Here is a 19,720-nt window from a genome sequence, read left to right on the forward strand (position 1 = left end):
TCTCCATCCCAAGTCCCCAGTCTTTCTCAAACACGGCTCAAACTCGTTCGCCTCCACCCCACCCCCTCTCACCTTTATGCTGCACTCAGGGCTCTTCCCATCCCTTTCCATTCTTGATCTCCAGTCCTGTCTGTGGCCCTGCTATGGTGATCCCCAAAGAGACAAAAGCCCCCACTCATAACAGAATCTGTTTGGAATCCCATGAGGGAGGGGGGTGCATCTGGTTCATTTCCCAGTGCAAAGTAGGTGTGTAAATGTGAGATGATGGGCCAGGCCCCCTCGCTGAGTCCCTCATGGCCGCCCACCTGGGGTTGAGGGTGGTGCACCGATCAATCGGAGGGGCTGAGACTGAGGGAGAGGAGCTGGGAAGGGCGTTCCTGGTGGCAAGAACTGCACAGGCAATGGCCTGGCAGGATGAAGGTGAGTGAGGTGGTAGGGGAGTGTGTGGGTGGGGCAGGGGCTCTGTGGACCTGGACAGGAGTGACGAGATCCCAGTTACAGTTTCACATGTGGGATCCCTCTCTGTGGAAAGGGCTCAGTGAGCCTCCCCTCCCCTTCCCAGCACGTGCCGCTGAGGGCCTGCTTTGAGCAGTCTCCCTCATGCCTGGGCCCAGGTGGCCATCAGGGGTGGAACCAGATGGGTGCCTGACTCTAAGCCTCATTTGCCTTCCAGGTGCTTGTCCCTGGCACTGGAATCTGTGAGGGAATCTTCAGGACATGGTGGGCCCCAGGTGTCTGAGCCTGCAATGGGGGAGGATTTCCTGGTTTCACCCCTCATACTGCCTCTGATACCTTCCCGTGTCCCCTAAACCAAGCCACATTAATGATTTCCTGACACTTTATTTCTCCTGCTCTGCTCCCCAAGGGCCCCAAAGCCATGAGGCTTCAGAAACAAAGAGAGGCTATGCTATGGCATTATCTACACTGTGGTAATAACCTTGGAGGGACTGGTGAGACCACTTTGCTTCTTAGGCCAGGTAGACTAGGTGATGGGATGGAAGTAGCAGCTGAAGCTGACACTTTATGAACCAGGTTCCGGGTCTGGGAGGGCAGGCAAGGTAGGGCTGGTGGGAGGACAGGCACCACACAGCAGAGGCTCTCTGTGAAAATAGTGGGAATGTATTTGACAGGATGAGTATGCTGTGATTCGTACAGTATAGCCTCAGAGTTCCTCCACGTTTTATTTATCAGGACTAAAGAGGCATTCTGAGTGGCACACAACACCTTCTAGAAAGAAGATTTGGGCCTGATTTGGTCTCTTTCAGAATACCAAGATAAAAACTTTTGACATACACATTGCACCCAAGGTAAAAATGGAAAAAAAAAAAAAAAGGAAACAAACCACAAACTTCAGACACCCAAGAACAGAAGGAAGCCTCTCCCACCCTCCTACCCCCTTCAAAGACACAATTCTGAAAAAAGGACGTGTACCGACCCCTGGGTCACGTCAGTGCATGAGATGCCAGCAGCACCATACCCGGCCCTGAGTGTCCTAGCCGGCTGCTCTGACTGCAACCCTGGGGCTGGAGCTTGCTGGCACGGGGGAGCCAGTGAAAGACTTCTCAGGGCAGCTGGTGCCTGTGGGCCTTCTATACAGAGCCCCCATTGCGCCTCCCCACCCTGTCTCCCCACCCAATCCCCTAAGTAAAACAAATTGAGGAAGCCTGTATTCACATTACAACATGAAAATAGCACCAGAAACTTCAGAGCTAAATTGCTGATATTTGCAGCGAGAGCTCCGTGTAGGAGGAAGGCTCTAGAAATCAATTGCAGAGGCTGGGTTGGGGCCGGGGGAAGAGGGGTGGGATGGGGAGGGAGGACCAACCAGTGGACCGGTAGAAGCTAGCCAGTGAGCAGCTTTCTCCCTGTCTGGATATGAACCTGGTCCTCAGGGGTCAAGGGGCATTGGAGACCAATGCTTCTGCTGGTGGTACAGACAGTGGCCGTCAAGATCGTGTTGTCAGAGAAGGCCTGTTGTGCTCTGGGGGGGTCAGGCAGCTCACAAACCACTCTTCTAGGTGGAGAGCCCTGCCACTCCCCACCCCCCATCCCATTTGATTTGTAAAGCCACTTTGGAATTCCAGCTACAGCAGCAACAAGACTAAGAGGGGTCTGCCGCCTTCTGACCATGGCTGCCTCATTGCACTTCCCTGATAGCTGACATAGGGAGGGGGATCCTCTTCACACCATCAAAGGAGGGGCTTCTGTGGTGTATTGTGCCTACACAACGGGAGCACACAGTATGTGGGGTGTGAGCTGCTCTTCCTTCAAGTTCTTGGTACTGAGAAAACAGCTGTGTGGTCTCAAAGAGACTGCAGCTGGCCTGCCCTTCACCCTCACCTTCCAGCTGTCCATCCACCCCAGGCTCTGCTCAAAGCATTAGTCTCAACTCTAACACCGAAGTCTGAGCATCTGTATGGTAAGTCAGATGGATTAAGATGTGGCCTCCAAGCGAACTCTCTCAGAAGACTGAAGCTCACCAGTGTAGACAGGAGTCCCTCATTTGCTGGGCTTGTCCCCCAGCCCTTCTCCCATGCACTTGCTCACTCCTATAAATTATTCAGAAGGGTCCTTTTTCAAAGGGATCTTGAAGCTGGTTAGTCTCTGTCCGAAGAGCTGGCTGAGGAGGTCGCTCTGGGACTCAGCTGTCCAGCAGGCACGGGGGTTGGCAGGTTCAGCACCATGGATAGCTCTGCCCCTCTTAGGGGGCCTGTGCAGGGGTCTCGCCTCAGGGAAGGCCTTGCCCAGCCCGTCTTTGTTGCGTCTGAAGTCTCGGTATGAATGGCCAGGCTCCCCCTTTTGCTGCTCAGAGGGCTGGGGCAGCGTTGCGCTGTTCTGGCTACTGGATCTGGTCTTGGAGGGGAGCACACGGCTGGGAGTAGCCTGCTTTCGGGGAGCCCGGGGTGGTTTGTCAGGGACTGAAGCTCTCCCCAAGCTCCCCACATTTTCATTCTTGGTTGGTCCGAGGGCCCGGCCCTTTCTCTTCTTCTCTTTGCCCTCCCCATCCTCCCTGGGGCCCGGGCTCCCCTGGGGCCTCTGGTTACCAGCTTCCCTTGATGCCTTAGAGTAGCTCTTGGCTGGAGCTCGAGTCAGGGGCTTGTCTGGGGTGGGGTTCTGGCCTAGGCAGTTGGGCTTGGCTGGGGTGGTAGCTGTCTCACTTTGGAGCTGCCCGCTGGCTGGTTGGGGCTGGCTGCCACCTGCTGTCTTGGTGCTGTGCTGTTGGCCTCCATGGCCTCCGCTGTTGGGGCCCGGCTTGGTTTTGAGGGCAGTGGGCTTCTGCTTGTCCTCAGTGCCATGGGTTGGTTCTCCAGGTGTTGGGCTGACCATGGCCTTCTTTGATGGCACTGGGAACTTGGGTGCTTTGTTGGGAGTGGACAAAGCTGACTTGTCCTTTGATGAATTCCGGCAGCCCCCATGCTTGGCAGTACTGCCTTTGTGGGAAGAGCCCCCTGTGTTCCCCTCAGGCACCATGTGGCATGTAGACACCTGCTTCTTCTGGAGCAGGGAGGGTGCTTCTGGGCAATAGGCAGGGGCACATTTGCCAGGGGTACCTGGGGTCCTGCATTTCCCTGAGAACAGGCCAGCAGGCCTCTGTTCCTCTATAGTTCGGCCTCTGGCCCCTGGCCGGGGCAGAGGCCCCTCCACCGGGAAAGCCTGCTGTAGAAGAGGCCTTGGGCTGCCTGGGGAAGCCTCATTTGTGTGGCTTTCCTGGGCTTGGTCTGGCTTGTGGCCATTTTTACCACCAGCTGAGGCCGCTGGGAAAGGAGACAGAGATGGGAGCAAGAGCTCCTGGGGGTCAGAGGGCAGATTGCTCCCCCTGACCAAGTTGCTCACAGGGTCCATGGGTCTCTCTGGGGTCCTGGGCTGACCCCTGATGCCACCTGGAGCCGCCTCCAGGCAGGGCTGGAGCAGGGCTGGGGTGGTCACCTCACTCAGGGTGGGGCTGCTGTCCAGGGGTAGAGACTGGTCCACAACTGGCCCGGGGGCGCTGCTGGACGTGGCCACCCTTCGCCGTTTGCTGGGCAGTGTGCCCTCTCGGGCTGGGGCCTTCTGCCCAGGGGCTCCTGGCCTCCGTACCCCACGGAATGTGAAGGGTTGCTGCCCCCTCCTCAGGTGTTTGTCCATGTGTCGGTCGAACTGCTCCTTCTTGGTGAATGTGTAGTTGCAGGAGCTGCAGACAAAGGATCTCTTGCTGATGTGTGTGACATTGGCACAGAGCTCACAGGTGTACAGCAGGGTATGCTGCATCTCCTGCTCTTCCCTCACTCCATGCTCCCTGGCCAGGTGCATGCGGAGCTCACGAGGCTCAGGGTAGACCAGTGGACACTGGGGACACAGGAAGACGCGCTGCGGGCTGTGTACCGCCAGGTGGCGCTGCAGCTTAAAGGGCTTGGGGAACCGCTTCCCGCAGTGGTGGCAGTCGCGGGAGGGGTCCTTGCAGTCCTGGTGCACTGGGATGCTGTGGAGGAGAAGCTCGCGATTGGAGCAGGGGTCAGGGGATGGGTTGGGGCACGTCTTGGTGGAGCTGGGGAGAGTAGCGGAACTGCCGGGAGGAGTGGGGTTTTTGCAGGCTGACGGGCTGCCATTGGCCAAGGTGCTGTCTGTCATCGAGGCGCCATCCTGGTTTGAGTTGTTGGCGCGAGCCTTGGGTTTTGCCCTTTCCCTCTCTGCAGGGCCCTCATTTGCCTGGCCAACTGAGCACTTGCCCTTGTGGGGTTTGGACACCTGCCCCATGATGCTGCTCAGAAAGTGTGTGACAGTGCTGTCCCCTTCCCAGCATCTAGGAGGGTCCCCTAGGGACCTCCGTGACGGTCCCTTGCGGGCGAACCGAAGGGCGTGCTCCCGCAAGTGCTCATTGTACATCCAGATGTCGGCCACCTCCCTCAGGCACATGCCACAGGCCCACAGCCCTGCGCGGCCCTGCACATGCTTCTCTTGCAGGTGGTCCCGCAGCAGCTCACGAGAGCCAAACCTGCGCTCCACACACATGTAGCAAGTGGGGGGAGGCGAGGGGCTGTGGGCCAGCTTGTGGAGGTCCAGCTCACCGAGGCTGTGGAAGCGCTGGAAGCACACCCTGCACTTGTAGGGTGCCCTCCCGGCCTTGGCTTGCCTGTGCCTGCCTGGGGTCCTTCTGGCCCCGGCTGCCTCCTCTGTCCTTTCGCTTCGTGGTCCCTGGGAGTTTGCTGTGGCCTTGAAGTCTAAGAAGCTCATGCTGGAGAGACCCACAGGGTCCTCACAGGGTCCCAGGAAGCACAGATCTTGCATTTCAAGTTTGGCGCCGAAGCTCTCGAGATCCATGGCGTTCCCTGGGAGTCCGCAGTCATAGTGTTCTCGTTCCAGGTTGGGAGGCTCGGGGCTCATGTCTCCGAAAGAAGAGGTGGTCTCATCAGTGGGAGCCTGCAGCTCCAGGCCTCGCCAAGCTTCTGGGACCATGTGCAGCTCAGGGATGTTCTCTGATGGGTGATCCTCGGCGCTGCAGGAGGGCCCCTGCTTGGCATAGTCTGCATCCAGGTCAGGCTCCAGGGCCCACGGTCTGGGCCCAGGGGCCCAGGGGTCAATGCCAGGCATCTTGCTGCTGAGGAAGCCCTCCAGGAGGAAGGATTCGGGCAGGCTCATGGCCTCGTCACTCCACGGGTCCTCGTGAGACAAGCAGAGGGAGCCCGAGTCACTGAGGTCTGTGGGCAGGCGGGCAGAGGACAGAGCAGCACTGCCCTGGAACTCGCCACTGGGCTCCAGTGGGGGCGGGGGCTTTGGCTTTTTACAGCGCTTCCCGTAGACTCGGGGGTTCTTCTTCCGAGTTAAGCGGTTGCTCAGAGGGAAGAGCTGGGAAAAGGAGGCTTCATCATCAAACAAGCTATGAGGGTCCCTGAGACCCGAGCTGGGGTCTTCAGGAGCCACACACTCATGTTCCTGGACCCTGTCTTCTGGGCTGTGCAGGGGGCTCTGGAGGCAAGTGCTGATGGTGCTGCCTGCTTCAGAACCACAATTCTCTGGAGGTCCTGGAGGTCCAGATGGGGGCTTGTGCCCCGCGCAGACACCTTGCCCTGACTCACTTTTGGCCACTCTGCTGTTCCTTGCAGGCTTACCCTTAGCTGCCTGTGATGGCCCTCTGTAGATGCCCGATGTCCTGGTGTCTCTGGATCCCTGGCACCCCCTTGCCGAAGCTGCCTTCTGCTCCCCTGGTCCTTCCCCAGGAGACACCCCCTTCATCCTCCCTGGACGGGCCACCCAATTCCCAGGTGACTTCTGTGTGGCCATCTTCTCCAGGTCTGTGGCCACAGGGAGAGGTGGCTGTATGACCTCGGTCTCGAGCTCTGCCTCTGGTGAGAGGCAGTGGCTCGGAGGGGCTGGGCAAATGGCAACCTCAGCCGATGGATTCCAGGGGCTCCTATCTGAAATCACATCAGGAGAGACTGGAGGACTACTATCCTCCCGGAACCTTCTCGTTCTTGGCTTTCTCGCTTTCTTATTTGATTTTCCCTCTGACTTGCTGGGGACGTCTGTGGGCTCTCTGCCCCACCTCCGGCCTCCTCCTCTCGCTGCCTGTTTGGGACGAGGCTCATTCCTCTCCAGGCGGTCCCGTTTCCTGGGCTCTGCAGGACTCATGTCCACCCCTTGCTTGACCGGGCCTGGGAGTTGTGGTTCCCGGCTGAGGGGACAACCTGGTGTTCCCAGAATGCCAAGCCCCCGCCTGAGCCCCTTGGATGTGTCAGGACCTGGGATGTCTTCAGGAGCCGTGGAGCCCTGGATGGGAGGCGAACCAGCAATGTGGCTGGGGCCACTAGGCCCGTGCTTCAGTTTCTCCTTCACAGGTGCCCTGCGGCTTTTCTTTCCAGGGGTGCGGCACATCTGGGCTGCGGGCTCCCCAGGGTGGGGAGTGGGCAGCGCCAGGGGGGTTGGCTGGGAGCTGGCCCCCCTGTGCAGCCTGTGCTTCCTGGCTCTGTGGCGGCTTAGGCCCGGCCTGGAGCGGAAGGTAGCCGAGCAAACCTCACAAGTCACAAGCTGCCCGCTGGGGTCTCGGTCCTTCCAGTGGCCATTCTCAGTGGACACGGGTCTCTTTCTAAAGCCACGAGGCTTCTGTCTGGGGTCCTGGGAACAGAGGGTGTCCTCCTCGGGCATCTGGTAGAGGATATTTCTGAGGCTCTGGGGGGAGACGGTTCTGGAGTTGCTGGCTGTGCTGTTTAGAGAGGTGGCTCTGCCCGGGTGGAGCTCTTCGTAAGAGCGAGTGACTGTTGGGCTCCTAGTACCAGCTTCGGAGGCCTTTGTAATGCCAGGGTGCTCAGCCCCAGGTATCTCCAGTTCTTCCTGGCCCTGGGAGCTGGCCCCCACCTGGCCTTCCCAGCAGGCATGGGGCTCTGGCCCTGTGGTCTCCTGGGTGGAAGGGTCGGCAGGCGCAGTAGTGGTGCTCTGGCCTTCCCCGTTTCCTGGGGGTTCTGAGGAGGGGCCTTTGGGCATCCTGTCAGGGCCGGTGTGGGGTGGGGTTCCCCTGCAGCGTTGGTCTGGACACTCAGCCCTGGGGCCTCCGACTGCCGCCATGCCTGTGGCGGGAATGCTGGGTAGGGCAACAGCCTTGATGGTCACTCTTGGGGGAGGAGGGGCATCACAGACAGAAGATCCCCTCAGCCTCTCTTTTCTGGAACTCTCTAGGGTTCTTGAAATGTGGCCTTTAAGGTGGTCCCCAACATGGGTGGGAGTGAAGACATTGACGAAGCTGGGCTGGCCCAAGGGAGGGTCTTCCAGGGAGCTGTGTTCTCCCAGGAGAGGGCAGCAAGCCAGACTTTCCTTGAGGCCAAAGGGGCTTGTCCTTAAAGAGGAGGGTGCCGCTGGGGGCCCCCCAGCCCCATCATCTGTTGGGGCAGGGGTACAGTCAGCCGTTTTTGGAGTTGTCCAGGTAGAGGAACAGGCTGGCAGGTGCTTTGGGCTGGTAGGGTCTCTGCAGGATAGAGAGGCTGGGACCAGCCCCCTCAGCTCACCTGAAGGCATCGTGGGAGGGTCTTCCTGGAGCAGGTGCTCAAGGCCACAGGGAACCGGGGTGGCTACAGAAACGGGCAAGGGGGCACATCTGGCTAGGTTACTCATGGTGGGTTCTGGGCTCTCCCCAGAGAGGAATAGATGCTTCTTAAGGCCTGGGCTGGCTGCCTCTTCTGGAGTCCAGTCCTCAGGCTCATTTTGGGAGTGGGCTGCTGCCAAGGTCGGGACAAAAGATGCTGCATCAGAGGTGGGGCTTGGGATGGCCCGTGCCTCATTCTGAAGGCCCAAGGCTGCCCTGCTTCCCTGGAGCTGTCCTGTTAGTTGGTTTGCAGCCCCAGCTGGGCTGGCCTGTGTGGTTTCAGGATCAGCATTGACTGTGGCAAGGTCATTTGGCTCCTCTGGGGTCCCCCAGTAATCTGGCTGTAGTTGGCTGGCTTTGCCTTGGCCTTTGAGCTTCTCAGCCTGGCCGAGCAAGCCCAGATGTCCATCTGTCTCTGGTCCCAGCTGACATCTGGACATTTCAGGGGCAGATGTCATCTGCACGCCCCTATCAGAGCTCTTAGCAGGACTGTGAGTGACGTTCTCACCTTCTATGCTGTCCCCTTCCCGATCTGAGGGACTGCTCTGTTGAAGGTTCTGGGTGTTGGCAGGCAGAGGCCCCTGTAACCCCTGTGTGTCATTTTCATTCTCAGCTGCTCTGGCCACCAGGAGCTGGAGTTGACATAGGGGGCTTGTGGCTGGGTCCTGGGGCCTCCTGCCAGGACTGGCATCGGGCACACAAGCAGGATGTGGGGAGGCCCCCGCTGGTGCAAACTCCTTATTATCCTCAGAGCCAAGGCCCCCCACCACAGGGTGGGGCCCTGCTCCTTCTGGCCTGCCTGTGATGCTTACAGAGTGTCCCTTGGTGATATCACTGTGACTGGCACCAGAAGGTGGAGCGGCACCCAGATGCAGAACCCTGGCACCTTGAAATGCCAAGTCAGGTGCCAGATGGGCGACAGGGCTGCTGAGTGCTTCCAGCTCAGGCGCATCTTGGCAAGGCCCCTGTGCCTTGAGGGATCCTGGGAATAGCCCTCTTCTCTGTGTGCAGGGAAGGAGTAGCAGGATGTCTTTGCTGTGATGGATTCTGGTGGCTGTGTCATTTTTAGGAAGTAAAGGTTCATGGTTTGGGCTGCATTTTACTAAACTCTCCCTTTCTGATGGAGGCTTGAGTGGCTCTCTAGGGTCGGGCAGACAGGCTTCTGGGCGGACCCTACAGCTCTCTTCCGCCTCGAGAAGCCCCGTCCTGGAGATTCTGACATTCTGCACTGGCTGGAAACTGAGGCTGGCTCCAGTGGGGCTGAAAGGAGCTCCAGAAATCCGGTCTCTGTGGGTGCTAGGGAGAGGGGCTGCTTCTCCCGGATGGAATGAGGGCCATTCCTCCTTGGGACTCCCCAGAGTCCCCTGTTTGGTGGCTACAGTTGTTTCTGCCCCTTCCTGGCGTGGACTCAGTTCCTCAAGACCAGTGAGGTTGGTTGCAGAGAATGTGTCCTTTTGGGGCAAGGTGGCCTGGTGGCCAGGCAGAGGGGTGCCTGTGCCCGAGCACACCTTGCCTTTGTGCTCAGCTCCACACAACTCTCCTGGGGCCTCATGTACATCCTGACTTTGCAACTGACTTTCTAATTCGGTGACCAATCTCTTGATCTCTAATTCATCCTCAGACAGGCTGTTCATAAAAGCGATGCTACATTCACTAACCTTGCTGGGCAAAGGGGAAGGACTGGAGGCCACTGTCCCTTCACAGGGACGCTTTTTACTGAATGCCTTTTCCCCTAAGAGATCAGGAAAATGGCCCAGATGGCTGGACAGCATCGGGGACACTTCCTCCAGCAAGGACCAGCCTTTCTCAGGGAGAAGTGAGGGGTATGGTGGGTCTAGCTGGGGTTTCCTTGGGGGAGGTTCGGTGCACACAGATGGTGAGTTGGTATCCTCATTTCCAGACAGGCTGCTATAGATTGGCGAGTTGAAGCCATCCATGGGCAGCCCTGAGAGGAGAGGCGTGGACTCCGAGGTCAGCGGTGATTTGGCTTTGTGTGGGTCTGTGTCGGCTGTGTAGGGTGGACTCCTGGGAGGTTTTGGCTTGAAGGAACTGGTGTCCACACCATCCTGGCGAAGGTGCATGTTGCTGGCTGGCAGAGTGTCTAGAGCTGAGGGCTTGGAGTATAGGTCTTCGTGGAAACAGCCAGCCAGTTCTTTGGGTCCAAGGAGCAATTCACTGTGGGGGCTACTGTAAGGCTGGGGCCCCTTTTTGGTAGCTGGAGCCACAGAGTCTCTGTTAAAAAGAGCAGGGTCACAGCCAAGATCAGGGGTCTTTAAAAATAGGATGTTGGGCTCAGGGTAGGCAGTGGTGGTGTTAATGACAGGCACCAGTAATTCTCTTGGCAGGTAGGCAGGAGGGTCCTCTTTGTCACCAGAGATGGGATGTTCTGTGCATGGGGAGACGCCCAGCAGACTGCCTGCACCTGGTGCTGGTGAGCTCCTGTGGGGCACCATGGTGTCCTCTCTGCCTGGCTGTGGTTGCTCTGGGGCTGGGGGACAGGGACTTCCTTCCACACACGTGGCTGGAGGAGAACTGGAAACGCCTCTGAGCAGCTTTGTGGTATCAGGGGGAAACTCTTCAGCAATTTCAGAGTTCTTGGTCTCTTGGGGAAAGTCTAGTGATGGGTGGTTTTCCTCTGGGGTCTTGGCGCTGGTGGGAACCTGCGGGAGATGCTTGGGGCTTCTCTCCTTAGGGCCCGCTTTGGCCTCAGGGCTCTCAACTGGGCCTGGGCAAGGCTCACTTGGCTTCTTGACTTCCTGCTTCACGACCTTCTTGGGTTTCCGCTGCTCTCGATCCTCTCGGGAACCCGGGGCCAAGTCCACTTCCTTTCTCTTCTCGCCCCGATGCCACCTTTGAGAGCCGTGGCGGGGCTGGCCTGTGAAGCGGGAGCCCCGTGGCTGCAAGGCATCCTCCTCCTCAGACTCCGAGGCATAGTCGTACTCCTGGAGCCCGCCATCCAGGGTGCTGGGCTCGGGCCTCTGGCTCGCCAGGGAGACGCGCCCATCCTGGTCCTGCCGCACCTGCCGCTTGTGCAACTGGTTCTTCTGCTGCACAATCTTGTGGATGAGCTCCTTGCTCCAGGTGCCACTCCGCGTCTTCCTCCTCCTGGAATCCTTTCCGGGAGACAGTCGGAGGCGCTTAGAGCTCCTGGTCTCCACTGGGAGGGCCTGGCCACTGGGATCTGCGTGGCCCTTGGGGCCCTGAGTTCTAAGGTCCCGGGGGTGTGGTGGCTCAGCTCTGTTGCCCTTCCTCTTGGTCCTTAGGCAGGTGGCTCTGGTGTTCCTGCCCGGCCTCTTGGTGGTGTTGGCCGTGCCCAGTTCTTTCCGGAAAAACTTAAACTGCTTCCCTTTCCTCTGCTGGCTGGCCAGGCTGGCCCCATCTGCCTCTGCAGACACTGGGCCCAGGGAGCGGGTTTTAGGTCTGTTGCAGGCCAGGTAGCTCCTGTTCCCAGGGCGGGGGTCCTGGGGTTCCAGTGGGGCAGCCACGGCCGGGAGAGGGAGCTGGGCTTTGTTCTCTGGCATGGCCCCCACTCTGGTCTTGGGCAGCTGCCCAGAACTGAGACCTCTTGGGCCAGAAGGTTCCTCGTCGGCGAAGACGTCGATAAAGCTGCTGTCGATCTCAGGGTTGTCTGACTGGTACTCCAGGCCATTGAGTGCCTCGGTGATGAGGCTGTCCAGCTTGGCGTCGTCCTCCAGGTCCAGGTCTGAGGCAGGGAGTGGGAAAGGGGCAGCAGCCAGGCCAGGCAAGAAACTTGTCCTCAAGGGGTCATCTTTGCCGTCCACTCGGACATCCCCCCCTAGCAGGAAGGGGACCGTCTTAGTGTGGCCGAGCGGGCTTGGGTTCCCGCCGGTTGGTGCTTTGGGGGAGGCCAGCACAGAGGGGGTGGCGGGGGGCGTGGGGAGCCCCGAGGGCTGTTGGTGTCTCTCCCGGGTCTTGGCCAGGAGCAGGCTGCAAAACTGCCGGTGCTCCAGGAAGGCAGCCAGGCTGCTGTAGTTGCGGTCACACTGCTTGCAGGTGAGCAGCACATCTAGCTGGTCCAGGCTGGCACTGCTGAGTGGGAAGTGGTGGGCAGAGTATGGGGGCGGCTCAGGCGGGAAGCCCACATCAGGGACCGTGCTGGGGAACGGGGCCTCCTCCAGGTGTTTGAAGGCTCCCTTGGCCCCCAGCCTCTCTGTGGGGAAAGGGAAAGCCTTGACTGGCTCTGGCTGGTAGTGAATGGGGAGGGTGTGTGAGGGCTCTGGGGACGGGAAGGGGCTGCTGGTCTCCTGGGGGTGAGTAGGGGTTTGAAAGAAGGTGGACGGCCCAAGTGGGCCGGGGAGCTGGCTCTCCTCTGAGCTGGGGTTGGCTGGGCTGCTGGACAGTGGTGACAGTGATGAGCAGGTGCTGCTGCCAGCCGTGTTGGTGGCAGGTGAAGGCAGTGGGGACTCACTGGGAGAAGCTCCCACCAGCCTGGCTGGGGGCAGGCCAGAGGTCCCTCGGGGTGAAACCTGGGGCTGGGCCACCCCAAAGAACAGGGGCTGGGCTCCGGGGTCTTGCAGCCCGTTGTAGGTGAACAGCCCCGGGGAGCCACTGCCGTGCTGGCCCGGGCTGTTTCTCAGCAACGTCAGCTTTTCTCCCGGCCCGGGTGTCTTGCTGGCAGCACCTAGGGCTCCCTGGCTGCCTCCCTGCCACTCTGGGGCCCCTGGGGGCAAAGGCAGCCGGCTCAGCATCTCTACTCGATGGGGGTTAGGCCCAGTGGCTGGGAGCACCTGGGGCCAAGGCAGTGGGGGGCTCTGGGGAAGGCCAAGCTGCTGGCCTGGACTGGGCTGGCCTTCAAAGAACACACTCCTGGCGGTGGATGGAGGCCCCAAGGGAGGTGTGGAGTAAGGGGCTGTGGCGGGGTCCCAGAGCTGGGGCTGTCTGGTGGGCAGGGGCCCGGGGGTGGCCAGCTCTGTGTCCAGAGACCCAGGACTGGTGCCCACCCTGCTGGCTCTGGGGCTTCCATACACCTGCCCGGTGAAGTGCCTCTGGGGTAGAGAGTTTGGGGGTCCCCTGGGGCTCCCCAGCCCATTGTGGGCTGAAGGTGGTCTCTCAGGGAGGGCTTTGGTCAGGCTCTTGTGCAAACTGTCTGGGAAGGTGGCTGTGCTCTCTGAGAAGGGGTGGGGGACCGGGTGAGCAGCACCAGGTTGGGGGAGAGCATGGCCGAGGTCACTGGGGGAGTTGAGGCCGCTGGGCTGGCTGGCGTAGCAGGGCAGGGTTTGGGGAGCAGGCCGGGAGGGCAGCGGGTAGGCAGGGCCCGTGCTTACTGCCTCTTCAGGCCACGCTCCCTGAGGCTGGGGGAAGGCAAATACCAGTGCCCTCTTGGAGTACTTAGGCCCAGCTGTGTCCTCGGGGAAGGATTTTGGGCCGGCCCCGTGAAGCGCAGGGAAGGGGAACTGGAAGGAGGCCACCCTGGGGCTGCTGCCTTCAGGGAAGGGCTCCGGCTCTGTGGGGGACACCCCGAAACTAGCACCTGGAAAGTTGTTCTCAGCAGTGGGAGGCCAGGCAGTGGCCCCACTGGCCTGGAATTCCGAGTAGGAGGCCGGCCTGCAGGGACTGGCGTCGCTGCTCTGGGGGGCCCGGTGGGGGGGGGGCCCAGGGGTTGTGCTCGGTGAGGTATAATTGGTGGAGGTAAAGCTGGAGGGGGTCTCCTGGAAGCACCTTTGGAAGTTGAGCTCTTCTGGGGCAGGTGGGGCCTCTGCCTCTGGGGGCTGGGGGGCTTCACGCTGTGGGCCCTCAGGGGTCTCATCCAAGGCTGGTCTGGCCTTCGAGCCCACAATGCTCAGACTGTAGAGCTGCTTGGGGCTGCTGTCTGCCCTGCTTGCACGCCGCGTGGGAGCCTGTGTGTGGATCCTCCCTGGCGGGGCCTGGGGGCTGCTACCCTTCCCATGGGGGATGATTAGGGGCTGGGTTCTCGGGAGTGGGGCCTTGGGCTCCACCTCCCTAGCCTGCTGAGGCTGGGTATCAGGAGGCTCCAGGGCCTGGGCCCCACTGCCCGCCTCTCTGATGGCCTTGGTGGACCTGCTGGCCAGGGCACTGTCCTCGCCAGGGGGCTGCGTAGCTGAGCCACTGGCTATGCCACTGGCCGTTTGGCAGGGCTGCAAGCCTCCGGTCATAGTTGGGGGCGGCGCTCCACGGGGTTGCTCCCCAGGCATGGCCCCTCTGTCTGGGCGCTAGGAAGATGTGGTGGTCCGAGGGTGTCCGCAGGGAGTGGGCCAGGCGGCCATCCTCGCCCCTTGGGGGCCGCTGGAGAAGCCTGGTCTCATGGTCCTGAGCGGAACCTGCAAGGAAAGGATGGAAGTGAGTAGGGAGCCATGGAGGCTCTGCGGCTCCCATGGAGGTCTTGACAGGCTGCGATCAGAAGCAACTGACATGAAAGCCCCCATTGTTAGGGAAAGGGGTTCAGCTCCGATGGCACTTTGAGACATAAGAGGAGAAAAGGGTTCCTTCTAGACTAAACCAGGGGTTAGGGGTCGGGGAGAGGGCGAGAGGCAGAAAGAGAAAAAGAGAGTGCTGTTTGGGGTCTGCTGGTCTCAGAAGACCCCTGGCTACCTCAGAGCAGCCCTGCTGGGGGCTGGCCAGGCTGTGAGCAGAGAGGCCCCAGACCTGTAGAGGCCACACAACAGAGATGACAGGCACCTGGTGGCCATTGGTGTAGCCTGAGCTATAGCCCAGGAAGGACACAGGGGACACCTTCGCCTGCCAAGAGGAGGGGCCTTGCATCTGAAGCCGAGTTGGGAAATAAGGGGTGAGACTATACACACCTGAGTCTGGCCTGAGGCTCTCACCTGGTCCTGTGGGAATCTTGGGGCTGGTCAGCACAGGACAGCCTCAAGCCACTTGCTCTGGGGGTCCACTGGTCAGCCCCCCAGGGTTGGGCCTACATCTGTATTTCTAGGCAGCACCAGGCACCACTGGTGCTTGCTCTCTGCACTTGAAGACCTGCCCAGGAATTGCATCCACTGAGGACGGGTGTTTTGCCTGATTTGGGGCACGTGTCCCTCTCCCGGGTGGATGTGGTTCCAGTACTGGCCAGCAGAGTGCACCACATTGTCCCTTTCCCTGCCTGGTCTGCCCAGTGGCCCCACCCCCATTTCAGTAGCCTGGGGGCCCCTTCTCTCTAAGCAGAGGTCTCATCCCCTTCTCCGGGCCCCACTGCCTCAGGCCCACCCTCCACTCCTCTTTCCATCTTGAGACTGGGAGGCTTTGGGGCAAGGGCTTGTAGGTGAAGTTTGTTGAATGAATAAATGACAGCAGTAACAGCAGCTGTGAGCTCTTTCTGAGCACCTGGCTGGGGACTGGGCAGCTGAATGCTTTCTACCAATCACTTCTCTTGTCCTCTGGGGAGGTGAGTAACTTTTCCACAGCCTCACAGCTAGTGAAGGGCCCAGGGGGTCCCCAGGAGGGGCCTCCCCAAGCCATGTCACACATGGTCTGGACACCTGATCAGCCAGCCTATGCCTGGTGTGGGGACAGTGGCAGCCCTCATGAAGCCCCCTGCATGAGAGGGGGCAGGGCCTGTGCAATGCCATTCCCCCTGCTGGACTTTGAACCGCTTGGGGCAAGTCCTGGCTCAGCCACTGACCTCCTATGGGACCTGTGACTAGTCCCCCAGCCTCCCTGTGCCTGGAAGATGGAGATCCCAGGAGAGCCCCGCCGATGGGGCTGTTGTGGGATGACATGAGTCTCTGTGTCCAAACCATACAGCAGGTTGCTCATGTGTTGTCCACTGTTCGTGTGGTTTTCTGACTATTCCTGCTTCTGCCTGAGCCCGTGGCTGCTGAGCTGGGGAGCCTGTGGCTTATTCCCTGCTCCTTCCCCATGGCCTGGAGTCTGGCACATAGTAGGCATTCATGACTGAGGAAAGGTCAATTTTCACACCTTTGAAATAGGGACGGTAATGGCGCCTCCCTCACAAGGTCGTCCTGAGGTTTAACATTCTATGTGACCTGGCGTGATGCCTGGCACGCAGGGGCGCTCCCTCCTGGAATGCCAGCCTTAGTGTCCCCATCTGTGCATGGGGTCTGTCCAAGTCGCAGCCACACCTTAGGTGGGGCCACCTGAGCCATCCTGTGTGGGCTTTTAAGGAGGAGCAGATGCCTCTGACCGCACAGCCCCACTTGCTCTCAGGGGCACTTGCGGCTTCTAGGCAGCCCTGAGCTCTGCTCAGAAGGCTCCCCGTTGGGGATCCAGGTGGTAGATCACATGACTAAGATTCTACTGTCCCCATGGAAGGTTTGCTCCTGTTTGTCCCATTGCTGGTAGGCTTGGCCACATGGCTCCATTTGGCTACTAGCTGTGAGCAGCAGTGACTCATGCTACTTCTGAGCAGAGACTTTTAGAGCTGAGACCTGGGAATCCGCCTTGCTGCTTTTTCGAGGGCTGAGGTCACAAGCTGTAGTCAGGCTGCTTGGTTGTCTTGTGGGTGGATTGGCTGCCTGGTTGCTGGTGGGGCACTGTCTACCTCTGGGCTGCTTCTCCATCTGCCAAGGGGGAGGGGGTCAGACCAGGGCCCTTTTGTTTCCAGCAGCCAGAACCAGCTGCTCTTGGTGGGAGGGCCACTTATTGGGGCTGACCCCTTGTTCATGAGTTCACACTCACACAAGTGCTTCTGGATGCCTGCCCCATGCACAGTGACCAGGGGAGTAGACAGACAGTAGCTTCAGAGACTTGGCCTGGGCTCAGAGCTCCTGGAGGGCCCACAGAAGCTAAGCATGTGGGTCAGGAAGCGACATTTCTTGAACACATTTTGCACGCTAGATAGAATTTAACCTAGGGCCTACAGGGGTCAGAGGAGGGCGCTTCTGCCCGGCTGGCATCAGAGGAGGCTTCCTGGAGGAAGCAGCATCTGTTCTTGCCATGTGGATGGCCAGGTTCATGGCACAAGGATGTAGAGGGCATTCAGGGGTAGGAACTGTGAGCACAGGCAGGTGCAAGGCTGTTTGAGGAAACTTGGAGAAAGTTCTGTGCCTGGAAAGGAACTGCTCAGAACTAGGCCAGTTCTTGAAGGACAGTGAGGCCTTTGTAGGGTGAGTAAGTGGGACCCCAAGTAAGCGGGCAGCCAGGCCGCAGCCCACAGCTTGGACAAGGGTGGCCTGCTTCTCCGTGCACTCTGACCCAGGCCACGGCGTCCCCTTACCGTTAGCTCCAGGGACGCCCCACAGGCATAGCTCTTCATGCAGCTTCAGGGCAGTGATTCAGTGAAAGTCTGTCTGGGAGCCCTCTTTGAACCCATTGTGGGCTGGTGCCTGGTCCTCCTTAGGAGTAGGAGGGGCTCTGGCCTGTGGGACCTCCCCTCCTGAACTTCTCAGACAGCCTAAGGGGTTAAAACCCAGGCCAACTTCCAGACCCAGGCCCAAGGGCTCCAACTGCAACAGGCAATGTCCATGAGGTCGGCCGTGCAGAGGTGCTGAGGGCCTCTGAACTCCCAGGGCCTCCTGGGCTTGTGGGCCTCCTTCGCCTGCTCCTGAGCAGCCCGCCACTGGGACATTGGTGCAGAGAAGTGGGGAGGGCCTGGGGCCTGGGCAGCTTCCAGAGTTGTTTAGGGGGTGGCAGGTGAGGTGGAGTAGTTGTCAGATAGTGAGCCCCTCAGATCCAGGCTTTGAGCAGCCTCTGAGAGGGTGGGTGGGCGGGACCCTGGTTCTGACTTCCCCGCCCATGCAGGGTGCATGCCCCTAGGCACCTCTGCCAGCCTTAACCAGCCTTGGCTTCTCTCATCTGTGATCTGGGAATAACACTGGAAATTATCTCAAAGGATCATGGCAAGGGCGAAATCAGTGAATAAACTTCATAAAGCATTTAGCAGAAAAGGTCGGGGGTGGGGGGCAACGTATTTTCCAGTCAATATCATAACTGTTAAGTCCGATTTGCTCATCAGCACAAAGAGAAACGTCATGAGGAAACTACAAGAAGGGGTTTGGGGAAGGCTGGACGGGGTCTGAAAACAGGAAGAAGAGCTAATTTTTGGTTTTAAACAACTGTGCCCCAGGCTTCTCTCAGGAAAGAAGGGGTCTGATCTGAGGAGGCCTGACTTGCTGGCTGGTGGAGGACATCAGGTGACAAGCTGCTGCCCGGAAAGTTCATCTCACTGGCTCAGGGCTGCGGTTAGAAGCCACGTGTCGGCCCTGACAGCTGGCTTGGGGAGATGGTCTCTTAGGAAGGCAGCTGGCAGCCCCAATTACCGCCTGAGCAGGGAGATGGAGGGAGACAAGGAGACGGGGCCGGGGTGGGGTGGGTGGGGAGGCCAGGACAGGGGCATCCCCGGCCGGGTGGTGGCCTGCCAGCCTCCAGGCCAGCCGTCCTCTTCTACATACCTGGGAGTTGGGACCTCAGCTGGGTCGCTGCACGGCTTCTTGAGGAATGAGGATTTCTTGGCTGCAAGGAAAATGGAAAGTGTGTCAGAATCTATGTGGTGCTTGGCTGGGGGCCAAGAGCCCTGGGAGGAGTCGGGTGGAGTGAGTGGCTCCCAGGCGAGGTCCCTTTACACCGAGCAAAGCCAGCAGGGTCCCAGGGTACCAGGAAGCTGTCATGGGGCTACAGGGAGATGGTGAGCTCAGGAGGCCGGCAGGCAGCTCAGCTCAGCCAGGCGACCCTGCAGGGCTGGGGGTCAGCGGTCTGCCTTTGCCCCAGGTTTGATGATTATTTTACATTTCTTTTTGTACTTTCTTGTGTGTGCATAGATCGCACCTTCGTGTGGCTCCTGAACTCGAGATAACGTTCAAAGTTCTGCAGTGAGAAGTCTCACCTTGCACCCTGGCCCATTGACCTGTTCCCCTGTCCTGTTTTGTAAGCACACAGAAACTTCTTACGTTTCTTTCCAGAGTTTCTTGAGGCAAATACCAGCAAATATGAATAAACAGTCCTATTTTCCCCCTTTCTTCAACAAAAGATAGTCTACTGCACTCACTGTTCCACACCTCTCTTGCATTTAACAACGTATTTCAGAGAGAATTCCATAGCACTCCATAAAGAGATTCCTGTCTGTCCGTCTGCCTGTCTGTTTCTCCACTACACACGGCTACAGAATATTCTGCAGAATGGATGAACAGTCACGTATGTAGACTCGGATGGACACTGGGTTATCCTATATGGACCTTACAAACAGTACCACAAACCAAGTGCTAGTGAGAACCGCAAGGTAAACTCTGAGATGGTGGGGTCAAAAGGCAAATGCATTTGTGATTTGCAGAGAATCTGTCAAATTAATCCCTGGGGTGGTTTTAAAATTTGGCCACAAATCCTCTGATCCTCCTTCCTCAAAAAGATGGGGCTCAATTCCCGCCCCTTGAAGGTGGACTGGCCCTGGTGACTTGCTGCTAATGAATGGAGTATGGTGGAAGTGAGGGGGTTGGACTTTAGAAATTAGGGCATAAAGGGCACTGTGGCTTCTGCCTTGCTCTCTGTCTGATCGGTCACTCAAGGGTGCAATGTTATCAGGACATGCAAGCAGCCCTGTGGAGGGTCCGTGAGAACTTAGCCCTGCTGCCCACAGCTGTATGAGGAGGCAGCTTGGAAGTGGCTCCTCCAGCCCCAGTTGAGCCTTCAGATGAGACAGCAGCCTCTATTGACATTCCAGCTGCAATCGCTTGAGAGGCTCTAACCAGACCTCTCAGCCCAGGTGCCCAAATTCCTGTCCCATAGAAACAGATAATA

General features: G+C 59.1%; 1 protein-coding gene across 1 annotated transcript in view; it reads right to left on the reverse strand.

Moving 5' to 3' along the window:
• Nucleotides 1–1,097: 1,097 nt before the first annotated feature.
• Nucleotides 1,098–19,720, reverse strand: part of ZNF469 (zinc finger protein 469) — a 50,995-nt gene continuing 32,372 nt past the window's right edge. Inside the window, exons 2-3 of the mRNA XM_039888686.1 lie at nt 18,382–18,442; nt 1,098–14,349 (exon numbers count right to left, since the gene is read on the reverse strand). Of these exons, the coding sequence (XP_039744620.1) occupies nt 2,557–14,223 (11,667 nt within the window). The 5' untranslated portion in view covers nt 14,224–14,349; nt 18,382–18,442 and the 3' untranslated portion in view covers nt 1,098–2,556. The remainder of the gene's footprint in view (nt 14,350–18,381; nt 18,443–19,720) is intronic.

This window comes from Pteropus medius, unplaced genomic scaffold (assembly GCF_902729225.1).
Source record: "Pteropus medius unplaced genomic scaffold, Ma_sr-lr_union100, whole genome shotgun sequence".
NCBI lineage: Eukaryota > Metazoa > Chordata > Mammalia > Chiroptera > Pteropodidae > Pteropus > Pteropus medius.